Source organism: Labrus bergylta, chromosome 6 (genome assembly GCF_963930695.1).
Source record: "Labrus bergylta chromosome 6, fLabBer1.1, whole genome shotgun sequence".
Classification (NCBI taxonomy): Eukaryota; Metazoa; Chordata; class Actinopteri; order Labriformes; family Labridae; genus Labrus; species Labrus bergylta.
The window spans coordinates 31,175,475-31,189,760 of record NC_089200.1 but is presented as its reverse complement, the minus strand read 5'-3'; the positions used below and the strand labels follow the sequence as shown (position 1 = coordinate 31,189,760).

The window sequence follows — 14,286 nt, the reverse complement described above, 5'->3', positions numbered from 1 at the left end:
TCTATTGTGGCTTTGTGTGGGAGGGACAGACCAGCGCTCAGGGACACACTCACTTTTTGACAGAAAACATGTCTAAATACACTCCTTGGATCTGGCTCTAGAATAACTTGATTTCAGAAATGAGGCATGTGAGTCTTCAAACAAACACAAGGGAAGAAGAGGGGTTTCAAATGGTTAGAAAGACAGGTAGTAGGAAAGGTGTCATGCTTCTTTTTTATAAAAGGAAAACCCCATCATGACACATTTTCATGATGTATTCTCCATGGAAAAAGAAAACACAAAAAGTCACACTCAAGTGAATGGCCATTAAAGACAAGACTTGTGTTGTGCTGCCCCCTAGTGGCCACTCTTGATATCGCCTCCATCTTTCAGGGGGTCAGGGGGAGAGATTCGTGACACTGAGCATTTTAAAGCTTTTCTGCAGCTCAGCTCCACGCGCTGCATGCACCTGCAGGAAACTCTGACAGCGCGTGAGTCCCAGAAGAGGGGGGTGGTGGGGGGGTTTGGAGAAGGAGGGCAGGTGTTTTCATCACTCCTCTCCTCTGGCAGGAAGTCCAAATTTTAACTTGACAAGTCAGAGAGAGAGAGAGAGAGCGAGAGAGAGGGAGAGAGAGAGAGGTGATGAGTGACGGTGCTGCCGACTGCAGAGCTGGACCTGGGCCCTAACCTGATGGAGAGAGAGAGAGAGAGAGAGAGAGAGAGAGGGAGAGTGTGTGTGTGTGTGATAGAGAGAGAGAGAGGGAGAGTGTGTGTGTGTGATAGAGAGAGAGAGAGAGAAAGAGAGAGAGAGAGTGAGAGAGTGTGTGTGTGTGAGAGAGAGAGAGAGAGCGAGAGAGAGAGAGCGTGTGTGTGAGAGAGAGAGAGAGAGAGAGAGAGAGAGAGAGAGCAGAGTGCGCGCGAGAGAGTGACGGTGCCTATACTTTGTAGTTGCAGAGCCCCGCGTGAGACAGGTGAGATGATGCTGCTCGGGTTTTCAAAGTGAGTGGGAATGAGGGTGAGGGGAGGTGGGGGGTCGGTGTTCTGTGTTCTGTGACATTTGGAGTCCTAATCCCCGGTCGGTCTCTCAGTTTGCAGATGCCGACAGATGTGCCGACAGAAGACGACAGAAGGCTCCACGCGGAGGAGGACGAGAGCAAGGTAAGGCAGCGCGAGCCTCCAATTATTGTAATCACGTTCTCATTTAAATCAGCTAATCAGATTTGGGGTAAAAAGGTTGGTTGTGGTGATGTTTGATACTCTGATGGAGCTGCCTGTGTGTGTGTGTGTGTGTGTGTGTGTGTGTGTGTGTGTGTGTGTGTGTGTGCGTGCGTGCGTGCGCGTGCGTGTGTGTGTGTGCGCGTGTGTGTGGGTGTGTTTGTTTAGGTGGGTGGAGGTGCTGAGAGGGGGTGTCCTGCTTTACAACCACTTTCCTTTTTTTACTCTCTAAATCTAAAGCTTTGCTTTCTAGGGAAATATGTAAGCTTTTTAAAGCATCACTTAAAAGTGTAGGCTTTTGATTAAATGATGTGCAACATTAAAAGGATCAGAAGTCAATGCATGATAATTCCACAATTTGTAAAGCCGGTAAGATTTATGTTCTTTCTCTTCTTTGTTTGTTTTGTATTTGGTCCACACAGGTGGAGTTGATGAATAGGTTTAAACACAGATGTTAAACCAGGAGACAAGTTTGAAATTCAGAGAAAAATCCAAATAAATGTTTCTCTGTGTGGCTAAATCTGGACTTTCAACATTCATATAAACATGTCAGTCTGAATGAAATGGAACTAAATCAAATGACTACTAAGACAAACTAACACACCTATAATGTGATACACCTCAATCAGACCCACACTGGGCTATAGGCATCCTGAGCATGCTCCACAGTCCCCATGCTTTTGCTGCAATGTGCTCCTCAGATGGTCCCAGTTTCTGAGTTGGGAAGTTCTGCTTTCAATTCAGAAATTCAGGGACATTATAACAATAACAACGGATAATAACGTGGCTGTCACAAGGAAGATATGGTAATAAAATAGAACAAATCATATTTGAGCATAACGCTTATGTGCAAAACATGAATAGATGAAAAGTGTCTTTCTATTAACAAAAACATTTTTTTGGCAGCCATGATGATGACGAATATGAAGTCAAGGCGGGCACCAAATTCTTTCCCAATTTTCCAAGTTGTTGTTCCAACTTGAGCAGACGTTCACATGCATTTTAAAACTTTGAAACTCATTTTTCTGAACTCAGAAGTCAAACAGCATGAACATGTAACACAGCAGAAGTCGTGTTGTCTTATGTCTTCTGATATAACCTGGAAGGATAGCGTGCATTATAACCATGAGCGCTGAAAAATATAGCCAATGCTATGGGTTTGCACAAAGTGTAAAAAAACTGCAGTTCCTTGAGTTTCCACTTGAGGCTGCCTCCAAAAAACCAGGAAGTCACATACACATCTATTAAAAATTGACAATTTTACAGTAGAAAGAAACATGTTTACAGCCTGGTACAAAAAACAACATTTGTCTGAATAGTGAAGTCTATCAGCACATACTGTGCACTGCTTTTATTTTATGAAGGATACATCTTACTGCAGGACCTTGAAAAGGTTTGTCAGGACGCTTAAGGCCCACCTAGTAAAGGTTGACTGTTAAAGGCTTTATATGCGATTTTTTCATCCAGTAGATGTCGCCCTTGAGCACCAGCATGAAACCAAAACAACTCGCGCTGCATTGTTGTGTTAGCATGCTAATGCTAGTGATCTTTATTCTGCTCGTATCTTCACACTGCATGTAAATTTACCTGAAATGAGCGTGATCTAGAAACACAGTTAAGCAGTGAGTACAGTATGTTATTCTTCTTTTCTCTAGTCCCTCAATTAAACAACTTTTACACGTGAGGGGAGGAGTCAGCCGGCTGTCCTGGCGATGTAAACAAAGTGAAGATAGGACTCTGAAAACTCTGAAAACATCACAGACAGTGGGACTCGGGTGTTACACCCATTGTAGACAGTCATGACTCAGAGAGTTATTTTCAGAGGATATACTTGATTTCTATTATATTTAAGTGTGAAAAATCACATACAAAGCCTTTAAGGCCCACCTCAGCTCTTTGCCTGTCGTAAGGTTGACCAAAAGTTTGATGGTCAGCATTTCCAGTATGGCAACTGTCAGCACTCAGACATCGCTGTAAAGCGCAGAAAATATATGAAATGTACAGAGCTGTTAAGTTGACCATGTTTTCACTGTTCACTAAGGTTATGTATAATGATTCATTGCATCATGTCCTTTGGTTAGGAGTTTAGGCTTTATGGAGGTGCAGTAATAATACTAAGCAGCTAAATGATCACACCATCATGCAAATGTGGCTCAGGGTGCTGCTGCCATTACTAGTGTTATATAAGAGGCAGCAGTCTGCATACAGACCAGCCTTAAATGTTACATAAAGCGAGCGTGTCCCTCCATGTTCCCTCTGCAGTGTGACAGCATGACTCTGTCCAGCACCCCGACTGTCCGCAGAGGCAGCACCCCTCTGCCCATCAAACACCAGCTCAGACGAGAAGAAGCCGTCCACGATGACTGCGACTGGGCGTCGGGAGTGGCAGGACCCTCGGCGTCTCCGATCAGATTCACCCCGGCGCTGGACGACACCCTGACCATTTCTGTGGAGAGCCGACCTGAGGGGCCTCTGAGGGTCGCCCTGCTGGGGCAGAACGGCGTGGGGAAGTCGTCTCTGGCCCTCGCTTTGGCGGGGGACATGGACCGTGCTGCGTCTGTGGATTCTGAAGGTAAAGAGCTCTGTGGTGGTGGCGAGCAGCAGGTGAATAAATCCCAGTGTGCATTTCTCCCATGTGACCTAACGGCTGCTGTCTATCCTCAGGGGAGGGTTACATACGCACAGTCACCGTGGACGATGAGGACAGCACCATCATTATCTATGACAACTGGAGACAGGTGAGGCCAACAACAACCCCCCCCCCCTTCCGCCCCCTCATTAGTCCTCCTCAGTGTGCTGTATATATTTTCATATAGAGGAGGTCTTGTCACATGTCCTGAGGCCTCAGAGCTCAAACTTCTTCACTTACAGTCTAATTATATTTCTATCTCAACACTCATGTGGAAAAGAAGGGATGTATGATAGGGCTGATAAATATTGACTGTTATCAACCTATTGTAGTTATATGTTTATATAAGGGTACATGATGAACCTTTCTGAGTGTATTTTTCAGTAGTGTAGTAAAAGATGTTTCAGTCAATAAGAGATGGAGTATTAAAACTACATTACAATGTAATGAGGTGGTAACATTACTGTTTGCTGAATCAAATATCTGGTCGGTATCTTAGCTATATTTGTGACCTAGTTGTGCGGCAGATTGTCATGAGGTGTCAGTGCAGGTGTCTTTCCTTTTTTCCACCTGATGCAGTTGTGATGTTTTCGTCCAGCACTAATGTTGGTTTAAGAGCCAATGAGCTTGCGTCTCCGTCAGTGCCAAGGGATGGGTTAATCTCAAAATGAGATGCGGTCAAAGGGTTTTCAATTAATCAATCAATCAATCAATCAATTTTTATTTGTATAGCGTCAACTCATAAGTGTTATCTGGAGACACTTTACATGTTGTTCAGGCAAGCCGTCCATCAACGATCCCGTGGGGAGGATTTTGCATTCCTATCTTGGGGACCTGGAAATCGACTGTGCCTTACTCACCTAAATCCTGGTCTAAAGTCTAAAGACTGGGGTGCAGTTTGTTCCTGATGGAGACTAATGGAGGCTTTACAGGGTCACGTCCACTGAGCTTGTTCCACACACACACACACACACACACACAGGACGCACATGAGCACACCTACTACAGTTTAATATGAGTGCATTTGCTGATACAGTCAAATTGAGTTTTAATGGGCCAGAGGGCGGGGACCCCCCAAGCTCTCCTCCATACACACACACACTCCAATGTGAATTCTGTTGGATACACACAGAAACATACACACACGCTGCCACTGGCAATCATGCCCACAGGTATACAGACAGTCCAGTGTCCATTTTGCACGCATTTTAGAATATAACCAAGGATTACAAACGTAAGTCGATAAATGTTAACAGTATTCTTTTAGTTCATATTCTTTCTACAATAAAGCAAGATGAAGTAGTTTATGGTTTAGTGTGAGTTGGCTTCACAGTGAAGATACACACATAGTGTATCCACATATCCAGCATAGTGCCTACTGTTACTCTGCTCTAAGGTCTCACCAACGTGTAAAAGCCTGTCCAATATTTCCCTCTAGCCTTTCATTTCAAGGTGAAAAAGTTTTTATATTGTTGCTTTAAAGATCGAACATTCACGTCTGTCTTTATTCCTGAGCAACATTAATAGCTGGCTGAATTTTTTGCAGAGTTTCTGACAAATGACGTCAGTATCATCCTGTTGTTGTTTAATTCAGGAAAGAAAAACAGAAAAAGTCACATCTTAAAGAACACAACAGGAATTGCAACCCCAACCCCATAAACAAATATAGTTAAATGTGTTGATGTTTAATATGATGCAGAGCTCACAGAAAGAGTGTGACAAAAGATGAAATCTGCTGCACGTGGTCTACAGAGGAAAAGCTCATTATCAGGTTGTTTTGCACATCTTTCCTCTTTTCCCTCGAGTGCACTTCAGAGGCATCCAAGTGTGTGTGTGTGTGTGTGTGTGTGTGTGTGTGTGTGTGTGTATGTGTGTATGTGTGTGTGTGTGTGTGTGTGTGTGTGTGTGTGTGTGTGTGTGTGTGTGTGTGTGTGTGTGTGTGTGTGTGTGTGTGTGTGTGTGTGTGTGTGTGTGTGTGTATGTGTGTGTGTGTGTGTGTGTGTGTGTGTGTGTGTGTGTGTGTGTGTGTGTATGTGTGTATGTGTGTGTGTGTGTGAGAGAGAGCTGCCCACGGAGCAGATGTGTCAAACTGCTTTAATGTTTTGTGATTTGGGTGGATGTGTGAAAACAACTGAACTCATGACACAATCTGTCTGTGTTGATGTGTTACTCTTTGCATAATGACTTTTTATTTGTTGTGAGAAAAGCTGTAATAGCTGCCCTTATTAATTAGGGATCGTCTTATATAATCTATGGTGTTACATCTGTGTCTGTCATTAGAGTATAAAATGTTTCCTTCAGTTTAAATGAATCTAAAAGTCAGTGGACACCGGCAGCTCCGGCTGAAGACCGATGGAGATTCAGTCAGTTTGTGAAGGATTTATTCACAGGGATATTTTTTATTTTTCAGGAATTTTTTGTGGGTGTCTCTCTCTGTTGGAGAGGATGAGTGCATGTGTGTGTCAGCAGGAATTTCAGGTGTACTACAGCTTCAGCTTTCTCCTGGAGTAATTCTCACTGAGCCACGGGGGATTTAGATAGAGCTCTCACTTGTCTGCACCTCCGCTTGTTTCTCTGCACACACACGACTCTGACAACAATATTTATGAGAGCAGTGGAGAGTAAAAATGTTTGTGCTCAGTCTCCGTCCGGAGTCTGAGACCTCTGCAGGGCGCACAAGTCAAAAGGAAATAATGTTTTTTTTGGACTGAGTCCTGCTAGTACGAGGAGGTGTGTGATGATTCAGAACAGTAAAATGTTCTGACAGTAAATGAAAATAAAAGTTCTCCCGTCCCTCAGGATCTGTCGGCTCTGCTGTGTGAGGTGTGCGTCCTCGTCTTCTCTGTGACTGACAGGCGGAGTTTCCATCGCACCGCTCAGCTGAGACTCCTCCTGAGAGAGAATCAGCCCCAAACGCCCATCATCCTCGTCGGTAATAAGAGCGACCTTGTTCGCACACGTGAGGTCACCGCTCAAGGTAAGACCCACCTTTTGTTTTCAGCTTTATCGGGTTATTTCGGTAAAGGTAAAATAGTTTGAAATTGCTGCAGTAGATTTCTTCATCCAGCTGCACCGACTTGATCCATGGGGAGAATGAAATGATCAAATTTTGTTTTCTGTCATTTAAGTCTGGTGGATTCAAGCGGCAACTTCTGGTGTTGAAAAATTAAGCTGTGCAAAAAGTGCAAAACCATGCAGTTCGTCCACTTGAGGCTGGCTGCAGAAGAACTGGAAGTCACATACACACCCATTCAAATAAGCCAGTTAATACAGCAGGAAATTAACATGTTTACAGCAGGGTTGCACAATTAATTAATTAATTTTGTAAACAAGCAGTGCTTTCTCACTCAGTATACATTTTAACTGGATGGAAACCTGGGCCCATGCTTTCACACCATTCTGATTCAGACAGATGAGGCTAAAGATTGCTTTCAGCTACCCTCAGATTAATTGGTGCAAATTTAGTGGTGAAAAGAAACGCTTTTTTTTTTTTTTTTCAGGAGAACCATGTTGCAAAAAGGTAACAGGGGATACAAATTCATGTTTCTCATATCGTGCAGGCCTAGTTTACAGCCTGTTTCAAAGAACAAAATAGTTCTGATTAGCTCACATCTTGATCTGCACACGATGTACGGGGGCTGATGACTCATCTGTTTTGATTTTATGAAGGATAATCATTATTAACAAGGAGGCGCGTAGCTGCCCTTATTGACAGACGGGATGTTTTTCAGTGGTTTAAAACCAGCCTCAGCTCCAGCTAAGCTCAGCATGTTGTTACTGTAGGTTGACTGAAATGTTGGTTGAAACAGGAATTCCAGCATGGAGACCGTTGCCGATGAGCCTCTGGCGGCCCCCTTCAGGAACAGATGGGTCACTAAACTCAGGCTTTGTCCATTATACTGTATGTTTATATGTTTGTTTATGGGTGGATTCATGTTCCTCTTTAAAATGTAGTCAGTATTTATTCTGCAGAAAGTCCAAGAGAACTGTCTTATCTGGATCAAATCAGGAGAATTAACCTCGAGCGAGTGGAAGGGGGAGGTGACGTTTATTCCCTGCAATCGGGATGGGAACAATCTGTTTTTATCTGTTTGCCAGTTTGTTCTTTTCAGCTCTTCTATTGATATTGGGATTCAGTCAAACTACACATAGCATTAATATAAATGCAAATATTCTCTTTAGTAGCATCATATACAGACTCTGTTGCTTTATCCACTACTTACACATTTTATGTTTTGTCTTGTCTCAGGAGAACCCCCCCCCCCATCACAGGGATAGTCTCCTGCTGTGAGGTGCATGTGTGAACAACCAGATCAGGAGAATTTCAGGAGCAGTCCTACTGATATACTTCAGACATTTTTGGTAGTGCACATGTGAAAGTGGTTTGATAGAGACTCGCGCAAATTACAGGTTTTGATGACACACATACACACTACAAGCAAAGTCTCTTCTCTCCCTACCTCTGAAAGTGAGATGAGTCAGCAGCACAGAGAGTAAATATAAACTCCCCAAACCTGGTCTGAATCAAGGCCAAATCAGCCACACACACCTGACCCTGCACCGAGCTGAGTGCCACCACAGCAGCTATTATTATTATTATTACACTTAGTTTAGCAATTCAAAACCTTTTTTCTCAATAGTCATTAAAAACCAAAAAAGTAAAAAAATAAAAATAAAAATAGGGCCTCTTGTTTTGTCTTCACAGTTGTCGTTGACATTTTCAGGTCTCGATTTCTGTGGGTAAACTCGGGCGTAGGGTGAAATATGTGAAAATATAAATGTCAGTATGACAGCTTCATCACAGTGTGGGAGTCAGAAGGGAGTCAGTGTAACAGTTAAACAGCGGAGGATTCACTTTGTGTCGGCACAGTTGACCTCTGAACTTAAAAACGTTCATTATGACTCAACAGGCGATGATTACAGATAATGCTTTAAAGATGTCAATTTATTGTGAAGAGGATTGAATCTTGAAGTGGGAGGTGCAATCCTGTAAACATAAATACATCCGGGTGGAAGTTGGCTACCACTCCCAGGGTGCATTTTGGCAAGAAACATCTAATGTGCTATCTTTCCAAATAAAATTTACAAATAAACAGATACTGGGTGCATCACAAAGTGCCTACACAATCTGACAGTAGACAGTCCCTTCTCTCTGTGCTGTATCCTGTTAGTACCTATTGAGTAGGCGCGCACAGTAGGCTGATATTTGATCCTACTTCGTCTGATTCATTCATTGTGGAAGTGGTGTCATCAGCCCGCCTCATGTTATTGACACTACAACTCAGATGTGATATGCACGATGGCTCAATAAATAATACAAAAGGTCACATTTCATGAAAACAATTCAACAACTTAACATTCGATAGGCGTGTTACCTGAACCGGCCTCATCTATCCTCATTTATTTATTTTTTCATCCTCGTTTTTTTTATTTGGAGGCGTAATTTGGCACAGCATTGTGGGTGTTAAATTACAATTAATTTCCTGAAAGGATGCATCCAAACTATACTGCACAAAACCTGGAAGTTAGTATCCATACTGAAATGTTCAGTCTACTGAGGTGGACACAAAAAATGCATACTGAATGACCACTAGGGTTCAGTCTACTGAAAAGTCCCCACTGCATACTGAACTGAGGCTTTTTGAAAAGGGCCACTTTAATGCCTCCATGAAACAGAACTTTAAGAGTATCTACCTGCCGTTTTGTGACTTAAACAGGATAGAACCAATCACAAGATAGAAGGTGGGACATAACATTGTGATGAATTTGATTGGACTGTTAGCTGCGACAACACTTTTTAACTGGTGGAAAAATGTGTAAACCCCCAGAGTGCAGGATGATACATGATACATACAGAAATGTATGTTGGAGTAATCCCAGGATGAGTCTGCAGAGGGCGCTAAACGCCTTGTTGTAAGCTCAATGTAAACTGTGGAAACGTCTTCTTCCAGCCCTCACCTGGCAGCCCTGCAGCGTTCTGCCCTCCTGGAAGGCTTTCAGAGAGCTGGCCAATCAGAAGAAAAGTGGTCCCAGTTGGACGGGGGCCTTAAAGAGACATCAGCTAAAAATAAAAAAAACCTTTAAGGCAGAGACTGAAATGTAGGTTTTTACTTATGACAGTATGAGACAATGAAGGCAAATCTTCTATTTAGGTTTCAGTCTGACAACAGGAGAGTCAAAAAACGAGGATAATATGGAATCTTATAATGTCCATTTGAGATGATATTAGCAACCAGGGAGGCACATTTATTCCTCTAATGTATCAACAAAGAAGCTTGAGTTTGCAGCAGCTCATTACTTGACTACTTCTCTCTTGCTATGTTGACTGAGAGGCTCAGAGTCAGAAATGAACAGATAAAACATGAACCTCCACCGCTGATTAATTCTGCAGCAGATCTCTTTTAGGAAATGAGTAAAATAGAGGATGTGATTCATGCATGTTGCTAATATGCACCCTGGGAATGATACAGGCTTATAAACACTCAGTTTATTGAACTTTAGGGAAACATGAAGAATGTCGATCTCTGTGTTTTATTGGCTATCTCTTTATTTATATATATGTTGCTTTTTGATAAGATGGGATTTGTGCCGCTGCTGCTTGTGGAAAGAGATTTTTGATATTTTTTTTAAGTAGTTAATGTTTTCAGTGTGATGTCTTTGCCAAAGGGAAACTGGGTTAAATAAATCTGCAGTTTTCATCTTTTTGTAGTTAAAGCTGGTGTCTGCCAGTATGTGATGGAAAACAAACCCCCACATCTTTAGTCTTCATGTTTTGTTCCATTATCTCCTGTCTCGCCCCCCTGACATGTTTACAATGGCTGAAAGGTATTTTGTCTTTTATTCACTGGAAAATTTTAGCCCCTCAAGAACGATATGATGGACACTGAGTACTGACACTGATGTATTCACCCTTGTCAGAATTCTTGAAACCTTTTTAATTTCTGTATTTTGCAAAATTGAATTTACGACACGCTTCCGAGTCTCATCCTTTTAAAAGAAGACATGTATTGATTTAGGAGTAGTAGAGTTAGCTCAGGTCAGCATCTCTGTTACAGTAAACTGAACATCTTGTCTTTATTCACCTTCTTCCTTCTCAGAAGCGATGTCCAGCGCCGCCCTCTACAACTGCCTCTACCTGGAGATCTCCGCCTCTCTGGACCACCGCACACCCGAGCTCCTGGAGTGCGCCGTTCGACTAGCGAGGGGTCAGCCCCCGTGGCCCCCTGGAGCCACCGCGGAGGACATGATGAGCGGCGGCCAACGCGAGAGCATGACCACCAAGGCCAAACGCTTCCTGTCCAGCCTGGTGCCCCGGTACCCGAGAGAGCGAGAGGTGGGCAAGTTCCTGAGGCAGAAGTCCCGCTCGTGCCACGACCTGGGGGCGCTGTGATTGGACGACGACGGAAGGTTGATGGTTATATTGTTGAGAGAAAAGAATACCAACTAAGAGAGTGAATTGAAAAAAAGACAGAGTGAAGGAAACTGAGAGATGGAAGGACAATGTCCGAGGGAGCAGAAGAAACAGGGAGATGTTAGTGATGTTTTTCTGTTAGGTAAATATAGATATTTTGTACACTAGAGTAAACATAGAAGAAGAAATAGTGTTGTAAATAAAATATAGAAGTGATGCATAAATACTGCCTTCAAAGCTTTGACAGATTAATAAATTTCTTTTTTTGAGTCTTGAGAAACCTGCTGCATTTCTGCCTTTTTTTAATCCGGTGGATGCATTCAACACATTTAACTGAGACAAAGTCATGACCACGCACATCCACGAGTCATTAGTGTGGTTAGATTTTGTTGATGATTCATGTTGTGCTCCTTTTACTTTCAGTACATTGTGGTTTCCATGAGGATGGGAAGCGGTGAATAGTAAAAAAAATGCCAGCGAGGAGAGGAGAGACTTAAGAGATAACACCATACTTAGAGAGCAGAACAGGAGAAGTGGAGGCACATATTGTATATGGAGGGGTTGTTGCCATGCTACAGTTGTCAAGGAGACCTGCATCACATATGTGCATACACCTGTGCTCTGTATGCAGCGTAGAGATTTCAGCGAAGGCTGATTTTGTGCAGTAAATTGTATTTTCTGAACACAAACATTAAAAAAGCAGAGGATTTTTCAGCCTCCCTGCTCTCTCTCTCTCTCTCTCTCTCTCTCTCTCTCTCTCTCTCTGTCTCTCTCTACACTCAGCACTTCCATCCTCCTACTCACACCCACACGTGAACAAAGATTTAGCACATCATCACAGGTCTTTACACCCATCATTTGTTATCAAAGGCAGAGCTGTGCTATAATAGAAGTGGAAAAATAAAAATGTTGGCATGATATTCTGACTCATTCGCTTGGCTGCAAACTCCTGGAACAGATTGAAAGGTTGAGATTTTTGGATCCTCAACGTGAGACACAGGCTCCCTCTTGTGGCCGAGTTGCATACATGGTTGCATGACTTTATGCTTAAATGTATGGTAAAAGGTTTTAAAACTGGAATAGCAGGTTCAGGTCAGGTTCAGGTTACTTTATTTGTACCCGTAGGTAGATTTGGTTGCAGGGAGAGACACTCAATACAACACAGACAAAACATCAAACACACAAAGTGCAAAGTGCTGAGGTGCATAAAGTGCGCAGGTTCCAATCACAATCAATAAAACAAGTCGATCTGTAAAAGCTACAGAGCCGAGAACACCAGAATAAATAATACCAAGAAGCATGACAACAACCTCTCAGGCTGCTATCTCCGTCCCTCCATGCAAAGCCTTCATGAAATTACAATGACCACATCAAGCAGCAAAGAGGAAAGACATGATACACACACACACACTATGACTTGTTCCGCTCTATAATAGCTGCTGGGACAAAGCTGTTCCTATAGCGCTTTGTTCTGCACTTTGGAACTGAAAGTCTTGGTCCAGAAGGAAGAAGCTGAAACTCACAGTATAGAGGATGGGACTCATCTTTTAAGACTGAGCCGGTGAGCCGCTCCACCTGCCTGGTGTACAGGGTCTCCAGACTCAGCTTACTGTACCACCTCACGATCTGGTTCAGAGAGTTTCTGTTCTTCACAGAGAGGTTTCCAAGCCATGACACAACAGAAAAAGATACGACACGACATAAGCACGGTGAAAAAAGGTCACCATGGTTTCGTCAATGTGAAAACGGGCCAATTTCCTCAGACAGGATAAACGCTGGTGCCCCTTTTTACTCACAGCTTCACAATTCAATTCAGAGGTTAAGTTTAGAGTCAATAATTGTCCCAAGATATCTGATTGTACACATTCGACTGGTTGACCATTAATGAGTGTGACTTCTTGTGTGTGGGACGTTTTTCTAAATTCGATGGTCATATCTTTAGTTTTGGATATGTTTAACTGCAGATAAGATTGCTCACACCATTTGACAAAGTCATCAAGGACTGGACCTCACTCTTTGAATTTCCGAGGTCTGCAATGGTCTTCATGCTCGACCAGACTGAGCCGAGATTGTTTCAGCAGATCTCAGTCAAGCAGAGCATCAGACTCACTCTGAGGTATCACACAGGTCCTAATATCATTGCTAAACACATTTCATGCAGAACTTCTTTTGGAGTGTTTGTATAGAAACAGATCAGTGTGCAAACTACAAGTACCTGCAGCTGCCAAAGTGTTTGAAGAACTTTAAAAATCCCTTAGACTGGTGTCTGAGTTTGTAAAACAGAGAAGCTGCCAGGGTTTTCATGATACTAGAATTTTAAACATCAACATACTATTAAAAATAAACAGAAATTGATGCCTAATTAGATACCAAAGCAAATATAAAATATACTGGTAAAATAATGGTTTAATTATTCATAACACACATAAGTGTTAAAAGTTAATTTCAACTATAGAAAAGTCTAGGATATTCACCAAAAGCCAGCGGCATGATTTCAAACCTCGACCAAAATGTGTGTAAAGCTTGTTCCTAATTTTTAAAATAGGAATAATATAAAGGTTAATCACATCTGTGCAAGTTCTTCCACTGGCTCAAAACCAAAATGTTAAATAAATCCATCCAGTCCTTTGTTTGTGGTCTGCATAAGTCTTACAACACAGAGACAAATGATCCATTTCAAATTTGCTCTCCTTGTGATGTCACAGTGGGATTCTGGTAAAAAAAATCCCCTCCCCTCCCCTGATAACTCCCCCCATGGACTCAACCCACAGCCTAGATACAATCTTTTGCACAGATCCACCATTTTTGTCTTGCTATCTACAGGGAAAACTCAGGGGGGGGGGTCATTACATTTAAAGAGACACAAACACACACCAAAACGGAGTGTTCTGAGAGAGCTGGTTTATACAGGGTCACAAACCTCCTCTGGTGCTTGATTCATGTTATATTTTGACCAAAGCACAGCACAGATGTTTCATTTAGATCACAGTGGACTGTTTGAAAAGGTGGAGAAGAGGGGGGATCATATGTCCTCTTTAATACTAAAATGTAG

At 42.6% G+C, this 14,286-nt stretch overlaps 1 protein-coding gene across 3 annotated transcripts; it reads left to right on the top strand.

Moving 5' to 3' along the window:
• Positions 1–446: 446 nt before the first annotated feature.
• On the top strand, positions 447–12,021 carry LOC109991498 (GTP-binding protein REM 2). 3 transcript variants are annotated; one of them, XM_020643807.3, is made up of 6 exons: positions 447–470; positions 1,068–1,137; positions 3,457–3,766; positions 3,859–3,932; positions 6,623–6,800; positions 10,921–12,021. In XM_020643807.3, the coding sequence occupies exons 2-6, from the start codon at positions 1,075–1,077 to the stop codon at positions 11,211–11,213; spliced, it is 918 nt and encodes a 305-aa protein (XP_020499463.1). In that variant the 5' UTR covers positions 447–470; positions 1,068–1,074; the 3' UTR covers positions 11,214–12,021. The 3 variants fall into 3 exon arrangements, with proteins under 3 accessions (XP_020499463.1, XP_020499461.1, XP_020499462.1); XM_020643805.3 differs by lacking the exon at positions 447–470 and adding an exon at positions 538–978; XM_020643806.3 differs by lacking the exon at positions 447–470 and adding an exon at positions 540–950.
• Positions 12,022–14,286: the final 2,265 nt, after the last annotated feature.

Excerpts from the sequence above, each read along its gene's own strand:
- LOC109991498 (XM_020643805.3), top strand. The coding sequence starts at position 956 with ATGATGCTGCTCGGGTTTTCAAA. Across the intron at positions 3,767-3,858 it reads TGCGTCTGTGGATTCTGAAG|GGGAGGGTTACATACGCACA; the intron begins GTAAAGAGCTCT and ends GTCTATCCTCAG. Across the intron at positions 6,801-10,920 it reads ACGTGAGGTCACCGCTCAAG|AAGCGATGTCCAGCGCCGCC; the intron begins GTAAGACCCACC and ends CTTCCTTCTCAG.